Below are 9,541 nucleotides of genomic sequence, written 5' to 3'. Positions count from 1 at the left end.
GGAACTGTTAGAAGCAACAAAACTGAAAATTGCCCATTATAATGTATAGCTGCCATCAAGAAGGAACACACAGGCTCTTACAAAATTGTGTGTGATAAGAATTTACAGTTACTTGTGTGTCGCTGGAATGAAAACTGTGCATTCGCGACAGTGTCAAACTGTGAATGTGTAAATCCCATTTGCGAAGTTCAAAGATATTCTGCCGCCATGAAAAATAAACTTATTGCTAATCAACTTCATCTAATCAAGTCTTTCAATGACAATATGAGTGTAACAGACAGTATGGACCAAAATGTGAGCTATTACAAGATAAATATCAGCTACAAGAAATGGTGGTGGCCAATTTTTTGTGGGGTTTAAATTAGCAATTTAGAATTTATGTCTATTGTACAGACATTCTGAGAATGAAGAAATCAATTTTCTCACATTTAAAAGAAGAGTTGTGAGCAATCTCTTACAAAAATATGGGAAACAAAAATGTAAGGAAGAGCAAAGTGTCACCCCACCTGCAGCTGCTAAGTGTGTCTGTGGCATTTTGTTTCAATAAAACAAGGCACTTTATTGTTCCTCAAACCAAAAGAATGAGATGTGCTCTCTGTAAGTCACACACAACTCACATGTGCACAAAATGTAATGTACCCTTACATGAAAAATGGCATGTGGCAATTATATGCATAGAGCTACTTCTAGTTCTAAATCGCATGGTGTTATTGCATCAGATAAAGATTAACAACTCTGAAAAACACAGTAGTCCTACACCTGATGCCAGTTATATGCAAAAAAAAAAATTGCGCTCATAAAACCAGCACATTCTTAAGGAGTAAAGAAAACACAAAATTGACAAAGTTGATTAACACAATACTTCTGTGTACCTGCAAATTGCATCAGATGACTTGATCATCTTTCACACTGCAATATCCCTTTAAATATGTACTGGGAAAAGTTTTGTTTGAAATAAAGAAAAAATTACATGAGAGAAATTATTTTATTGTGTGTACATTACATTTTAAAATGCATTACAGTGTTTATTAGATAATTTCAGATCAAATTAGTTAAATTATAAGTGAATTCAGATAAATATTAATCATAACTGAGACCAATAACATTCAGCATTACATATTTTTTCACCTCCTCGTAAAAAATGATAAATGTACAATACTATTTGACATATACATTTTATACTGTGAAAGATTTGCTGTTTTGTCACACACATTACTTTCTGTCTTGGTAAAAACCATTGAGCAACATTGTCAAGTCATATCCTGACATGTTTGTCTCTAAACATCACACATCAATCAAAACACATCTCGTACAATTGTATCAGTTCAGTAACATGAAGTATATAGAAATTTTTAGACTAGCATTATCAACAACAACATTGTTAATTTCTACTTCTACTGACACAGAAGAATGTAAACTGCTGTATAAAAAAAGAAGTACAGTTCATGCAGTCTGGGCAAAACTGTTCAGTCTCAAGAATCAACAATTATGCAGTGCAATACCTCCATAAAAATTTTGTCTAACAACAGGGAAGCAGTAGCTTTTGTCTTCAGTATACCAGTTCTTCTCTTGGGGAAGGAATGTAAAACATCATTGGACAGATAGAAATTCAACAAAGGACAATAATTTAACCTTGTTAAAGCTTCTTCTTACAAATCTATTCGTAGTATCTGACAGCAGAGTCAAGCTATAATCAACAGCAATATACAACAAATTTAGAATATAAAATCAGGAACAACATATTTTAATTTTAAAGTGTGCATTTTATTTTTCCATTCGGAATAAAGCTTTCCTGGTGAACATTAGCTCCTAGCTGCCAAAAAGAAGTCTAATTTTTTTTAGTACCACATGTTCCAACTCAATCACAGTATGTACATAACCAACATAGTCATTACTTCCAATGAAATCAGAAATTGAATTTCTGTTGCCCTGTCACGGCAGTGGAATTTCACTGAATGACTAGCAGGATCAAAGACAGCAGGAACATCTAACAGCATTCTATGACTTTGGAGTGTAATACTCTTGTTGGCTGCTCAACCTCCTCATTGGACAAAATCATCTTGAGATGCCTATTGTGGAGAACCTAAGTTCACTGTAGTTTTCTTTTTCCAGTTTTCTTGCTCCGAGGAAGAGTAGCAGAGCCAGATACTTGCTGTGGACAAAAGTAAACTGTTGTTATAAGCAGTGAAAGTGTTTTTGTACACTACAGTATGACAATATCTAAATCAGCTCACCCTAAAGTCTTTTAGTAGGGAAATATTTAAAAAATGAATTACTCATTAAATTCCATAAAAGACAATTTCCCTGACATATAAGAATTAACTGCAGGTAATATTTTTAATGGACTGTGTAAAATAGGGTGTCCATTTCATTTCTTTAAAGAAAAGGACATCTTAAAAAGTTTATGAAAAATATCCCCCCCCCCCCTCCCCTTTCCCATGAACCTTGGAATTAATGGGGAGGCTTGCATGCCTGAGCAATACAGATACCGTAGGTGTAACCACAATGGAGGGGTATCTGTTGAGAGGCCAGTCAAACATGTGGCTCCTGAAGAGGGGCAGCAGCCTTTTCAGTAGTTGCAGGGGCAACAGTCTGGATGATTAAGTGATCTGGCCTTGTAACATTAACCAAAACGGCCTTGCTGTCCTGGTACTGCAAATGGCTGAAAGCAAGGGGAAACTACAGTGATCCGGCCTCGTAACATTAACCAAAACGGCCTTGCTGTCCTGGTACTGCAAATGGCTGAAAGCAAGGGGAAACTACAGCCATAATTTTTCCCAAGGGCATGCAGCCTTACTGTACGGTTAAATGATGATGGCGTCCTCTTGGTTAAAATATTCCAGAGGTAAATTAGCCCCCATTTGGATCTCTGGGCAGAGACTACTCAGAAGGATATCGTTATCAGGAGAAAGAAAACTGGCATTCTACGGATTGGAGTGGGGAATGTCAGATCCCTTAATCAGGCAGGTAGGTTAGAAAATTTAAAAATGGAAATGAGTAGTTTAAAGCTGGATATAGTGCGAATTAGTGAAGTTTGGTGGCAGGAGGACCAAGACTTCTAGGTCCGGTTAATACAGGGCTATAAATACAAAATCAAATAACAGTAAGGCAGGAGTAGGTTTAATAATGAATGAAAAAACAGGAGTGCAACTATGCTACTACAAACAGCATAGAGAACATATTATTACAGCCAAGATAGACAAGAAACCAATGCCTACCACAGTAGTACAAGTTTATGTGCCAACTAGCTCTGCAGATGACGAAGAGATTGAAGAAATGTATAATGAGATAAAAGAAATTTTCAGATAGTGAAGGGAGATGAAAATTTAATAGTCATGGGTGACTGGAATTCAATAGTAGGAAAAGGAAGAGAAAGAAACATAGTAGGTCAATATGGAAGGGGGTAAGGAATGAGAGAGGAAGCCGTCTGGCAGAATTTTGCACAGAGCATAACAATCATAGCTAAAACTTGGATTAAGAAGCATGCATGAAGGTTGTATATGTGGAAGAGGCCTGGAGACATTGGAAGGTTTCAGATAGATTATATAATCAGAAGACAGAGATTTAGGAACCAGGTTTTAAATTGTAAGACATTTTCATGGGTTGATGTGGACTCTGACCACTATCTATTGATTATGAACTGTAGATTAAAACTGAAGAAACTGCAAAAAGGTAGGAATTTAAGGAGATGGGACCTGGATAAACTGAAAGAACCAGAGATTGTACAGAGTTTCAGAGAGAGCATTAGGAAACAATTGACAAGAACAGGGGAAAGAAATCCAGTAGAAGAGGAATGGGTAGCTTTGAGAGAGAAATAGTGAAGGCAGTGGAGGATCGAGTAGGTAAAAAGACGAGGGCTAGTAGAAATCCTTGGGTAACAGAAGAGATACTGAATTTAATTGATGAAAAGAGAAAATATAAAAATGCAGCAAATGAAGCAGGCAAAAAGGAATACAAATGTCTCAAAAATGAGATCGATAGGAAGTGCAAAATGGATAAGCATGGACGGGTAGAGGACAAATGTAAGAATGCAGAGGCATATATCACAAGGGGTAAGATAGATACTGCCTACAGGAAAACTAAAGAGACCTTTGGAGAAAAAGAGAACCACTTGAATGAATATCAAGAGCTCAGATGGGAAAACCAGTTCCAAGCAAAGAAGGGAAAGCAGAAAGGTGGATCTAACAAAACTCTACCATCTGGTGAGTAAGATGTATGAGACAAGCGAAACTCTCTCAGACTTCAAGAAGAAGAAGAATTCCAATCCCAAAGAAAGCAGGGGTTGACAGATGTGAAAATTACCGAACTATCATTTTAATAAGCCACGGCTGCAAAATACTAATGCGAATTCTTTACAGGCAAATGGAAAAACTGGTAGAAGCTGACCTCCGGGGAAGATCAGTTAGGGTTGAAACACATGAGGCAATATTGACCCTACAACTTATCTTAGAAGATAGATTAAGAAAAGGCAAACATATGTTCCTAGCATTTGTAGACTTAGAGAAAGCTTTTGACAATGTTGATTGGAATACTCTCTTTCAAATTCTAAAGGTGGCAGGGGTAAAATACAGGGAGCAAAAGGCTGTTTACAATTTGTACAGAAACCAGACTGCAGTTATAAGAGTTGAGGCGCATGAAAGGGAAGAAGTGATTGGGTAGGAGTGAGACAAGGTTGTACCCTATCCCCAATCTATATATTGAGCAAGCAGTAAAGTAAACACAAGAAAAATTTGGATTAGGAATTAAAATCCATGGGGAAGAAATTAAAACTTTGTTTGTCACTGACATTGTAATTCTGGCAGAGACTGCAAAGGACCTGGAAGAGCAGTTGAACAGAATGGACAGTGTCTTCCAAGAAGGATATAAGATGAACATCAACAAAAGCAAAATGAGGATAATGGAATGTAGACTAATTAAATCCGGTGGTGATGAGGGAATTAGATTAGGAAATGAGGCACTTAAAGTGGAAGCTGAGTTCTACTATTTGGGGAGCAAAATAACTGGTGATGCTCGAAGTAGAGAAGATATAAAACGTAGACTGGCAAAGGCAAGAAAGCGTTTCTGAAGAAGAGAAATTTGTTGACATTGAGTATAGAGTTAAGCGTCAGGAAGTCTTTTTCTAAAAGTATTAGTATGGAGTGTAACCATGTATGGACGTAAAACATGGATGATAAATAGTTTAGACAAGAAGAGAAAAGAAGATTTCGAAATGTGGTGCTACAGAAGAATGCTGAAGATTAGATGGGTAGATCACATAACTAATGAGGAGGTACTGAATAGAATTGGGGAGAAGAGCAGTTTGTGGCACAACTTGACTAGAAGAAGGGATCGGTTGGTAGGACATGTTCTGAGGCATCAATTCATCACCAATTTATTACTGGAGGGCAGCGTGGAGGGTAAAAATCATAGAGGGGGACCAAGAGATGAATACACTAAGCAGTTTCAGGAGGATGTAGGGTGCAGTAGTTACTTGTAGATGAAGAAGCCTACACAGGGTGCAGTAGCATGGCGAGCTGCATCAAACCAGTCTCTGCACATAAGACCACAACAACAACATAAAAAATCTACGACAATTGAAGAAAGATATAGGACAAAAATATTGTATGGACAAAATTTAATGGACATAGAAGTTTACCTTTACATCATGGACTCAGATGATCCAAAATGATTTTTTAAAATTATTCTGCTTTGTGATTCACAATGTCAGACCTTCAATCATATCAATAGCAAAGTCTAATCTACATAACATACATACCACAGTGTTCCTGTCACCAGTGATAAACACACTGTTGTGGCTCTTCCTAGCGTATACACTGGCACAATGCGCAGTAGTTAACTGTGTATCAAACATCTGGTAGCACAAAACACTTCTGCCATGGGAAATTAAAAAAAGTGGGACTCTGAGAATCACTGAAAAAACTTTCAGGACAGTGGCTTTTTTTTTAAATTTTGGTGTGTGTGTATGGGGGGGGGGGGGGGGGGGCCTCAGGACTGTTATGGGAAACATGGGACAAATGGACACCCTCCTAGTGTAAACCTACATTAAACTTTACCAAATGGTGGTGACTGGCATTACAAACTTTCAAAAGTGGTTTTCTAACATTAAGTAAGACAGTTGTTGCTGAAATCTGATTCACTATAATACTTATTTTCCTACTGGTCCCACTGTCTGCCACAAAAACCCCAAAGAGATGTCACAGATCCCTAATATTATATGGTGTATGGTTTGGGAACTAATGGCATCAACCATCCACACATTTTCAGATCAAGGAACCAAAAGTTTCACAATTGGAAAGGAAGGAGTAGCGGTTTCCAATTAGTATTCCTGTAGAATGTTTTGATACAATTTCATTCATCATATATTGTGTTTATAAAAGCTAACATATCAAAATAAATTATTTTCCATTTTAATTATCACCCAACAAAATTTAGCTGAATTAATCCAGTTTGCTTTTTTGAATAAAGTTCAACAAAAATAAAAAATGTAGTATTAACAGTGTTTCTGTTCTATAGAAAAGAAAATTATACAGCATAATTTCTTTGCTTTTGTACCAGCATTTTGCAGGAGGGTAAGGTCAAATTAAGTTGTGATTTATTACTAAAGTTCACCATCTTTACAGTGAACAAGTGTAGTATCATCATAAAAAGACTCAATGCAATATGTATTATTAAGAAGTCACAACACGGTTTAAAAGAACTTACTTAAATCTACCACACATATAAAGCACTAGTTCCACATGACACAGGCCACATCTCTTTGCTTACATGTCTTGTTCATAAGTGCACACAATGAAGCTAGAAAGAGAAAGAATGAGACATGTGGGCAACAACTAATCACACAGGTGCATGATATGAGAAACAGAGGAAGAATATCCCTACACTTTTCAATAAAGTTTCAAGCAACAGCAAAATGTTCTGAACAGAATGTGCCTAAGCAATATTTCATTAAAACAGACTTTTTGCCACAATAATACTGTCTGTAATAGTTTTTCAGAAACAATTTGGAGGTTGAAATAGTAATTCACTCCTTTTTGTGTAGTCTTTTCATTTTTCTCAAATCTTTATCAGCAACATGAGTGATAATGCAGAATCCATACAATATTCAGTTTCTCATTCAGGCTCACATCAAAATGAGATAAACTGCACAGAAACCAAGCATAATATAAGCAATATACGGCATAAAACTGTAGCCAACTTTGTTGTTTACAGTTTCCCATGCAGAAATGTTTAGGCAGTTCAAAAACAGATTCAACACAAACTTAAAATATGCAATCAGCATCTTAGTTTTATCAACAACATTAGAAAAGAAAGCAAAAACAATATTTTTAGTAGTCTTCAAATCACACAAACCAAGCAAATTAAAAACATTATGTTAATGTACTTGCTATCACATGCTTTGATTATGAGTTTACTTTCATGAGACTGCTGCACATATGAATTTCACACACAGCAAGATTCGATAGCAGAATAGAAGCGGTTTGGAATATTACAAAATTACAAAAGATTACAACTCTGCACTGGAATTAGGACATCAAGTTTGTGAAAAGGAATAAATTCATATTGATTTTGTTTCTTACCACAGTAACGAGTGATGTTTGACCCAATATAGTGTACAGAAACATACAAACCTGGTCCAAACTCTAATACATATGCCTTCATTTACCAAAATTGTACATCAACTCATGGGTACTTCTTTTTCATTTCCTTACTTTGAAAAAGCTAATTATCTTTGTGAGCCAATTTGCAACTTTAATTACCAGATAAAATATGAATTTTAATGGTATTACAAAAACTACACATATATTTAGTGCAGCAGCATTTAGTAATAACAATGGAAAGAACATCTGAAATCAGTTTGTTAGTTGTGGCATGGTACATCAATAATTCGTATCTCTCATCAAATGTAGGTGTAGTCAGGTAGTGCATTGATAGTTTCTTCTCTCAGAAATAACAAATTTATTCAAAATGAGTTGCAGGTTTAATACACATATTTAAGAACATTGCTTCTCACTTTGATTGTCCAATGAATGTGTCTCATTCTTTTTAGTAATCTGAAAAGTAACAAACTTCAAGGTAAAATCAACTAGCAATAACATTTCTTCCTGTGTTATGTCTTTAAACGACATCTAAATGTTAGATAGCTAAGGACCCACACACAAACAAGAAATGTTGAAGTACATCCCTGTAAATGTGTCCACAGGTCGGCTTCTTCCATAACGAGGGAAAAAGATATAGGATAGGATAAGATGGGGCCAAGGTAGAGAACCAGTAATCTTCCTACATTGTCAAAAGCAGCGTTTCCTTGTGAGAGCCTCTCATCATCGGTGACGTGGAGAGATCTTTCTGCCAAAGCCCAAATCGTATATGGCCACTGATGTACCTCCCAAACTTAATTCCACATTACTCTTTCAATTCCCATCAATAGCGAAATTTTATCAAAAATATAAAGCAAAGTAGATACACATTCCTTCCACAAAACTGAAATACTTAACCTTTAGCATTGCACAATGTTTCCACAACAGTGCACTAAACATACTTTCAAGACATACTTTGTCTGTGGGAGATCACTAAGTTTCATTCCGTCAAAAACGTAAAATCTGTAAGAAATAATTCAAGCCCCTGGCCAGCTTTGTTCTAGGAGTGAGTAAGAAAACTATGTGCTGAACAGATTTAAATTTCTGTGGCTGCAAAATAAACAACAGTTTAAAAAAAGAAGCCTAACACTTTAAAGGATGTGATAAGAATATCTGTCTTGAGTTTCCATACTATATAACTTCAGAGCCTACAAATTTATTTCATTTCCCAATGGCAATATTTCCCCAAATCTATTCAATTATCCATGGCAGTGACGGAAAAATGCATGCACATAAGCACAGCAAATACTCTGAGTGAAAGACATAAGCAGTTGAAGCAGAGTAAACTCACCTCTACTGTTACCATTTCATTCCCACGTGGGGAGCTGCTTAAGAAAGTAAACAAAGTGTGTAACATTTACCTTTTTTGCTCTGCTTTGTATTGCATTAGTGTTCTGTTATGATTATCCAAAGCTCAAAAAATTATTAAAAACTCTAACAAAGTTGATCTGTTTCATGTCATTTGTCCAGTCTTTCTACAGAATACATGTTTTTTGAGTTTGTCACCAGATCAAATTGTATAAATTCTACAATATTTCTTCATTAATGTGATTAGATTAGTCTTTCTACAGAATACATGGCTCTCAGATCAGCCACTGGATAACATCATGTACATTCCACAATGTTTCTTTGAAGCAGTTGTTCAACATCAACATCAAGGGGTTTCCACTGGCAACTGCTGGCGAGTAGTGAGTGCCACAGCATCAAAGAGATCTTTTGGATGCAGCAGCAAATCCGAGTGCCACATATCCAATAGATGCATGGGAAAGCCTGGAGATTCAGTCTTTTTACAGTTCTCAGAATGTGTCACACCTAATTGTTAATGACATTTCTGACAGTTGCATTCTTCTTCTAGTTTCAGAATAGACTGGGCTCTCTTTGCTTTGAAAAACATAACGACAATTATA

At 36.1% G+C, this 9,541-nt stretch overlaps 1 protein-coding gene across 5 annotated transcripts in view; it reads right to left on the bottom strand.

Annotated features, from left to right (window-relative positions):
* Positions 1-966: 966 nt before the first annotated feature.
* The window catches only part of LOC124619921 (uncharacterized protein T19C3.4), a 284,127-nt gene continuing 275,552 nt past the window's right edge, over positions 967-9,541 (bottom strand). For all 5 annotated transcript variants that reach the window (XM_047146561.1, XM_047146562.1, XM_047146559.1 and 2 more), the window contains one exon: positions 967-2,152. In XM_047146561.1, coding sequence (XP_047002517.1) covers positions 2,090-2,152 — 63 coding nt within the window. In that variant the 3' untranslated portion in view covers positions 967-2,089. The remainder of the gene's footprint in view (positions 2,153-9,541) is intronic.

The sequence above is a fragment of the Schistocerca americana genome, chromosome 6, assembly GCF_021461395.2.
Source record: "Schistocerca americana isolate TAMUIC-IGC-003095 chromosome 6, iqSchAmer2.1, whole genome shotgun sequence".
NCBI lineage: Eukaryota > Metazoa > Arthropoda > Insecta > Orthoptera > Acrididae > Schistocerca > Schistocerca americana.
Note: the sequence above shows the minus strand (reverse complement) of the source record. Positions and strands in the feature narration are given on the sequence as shown.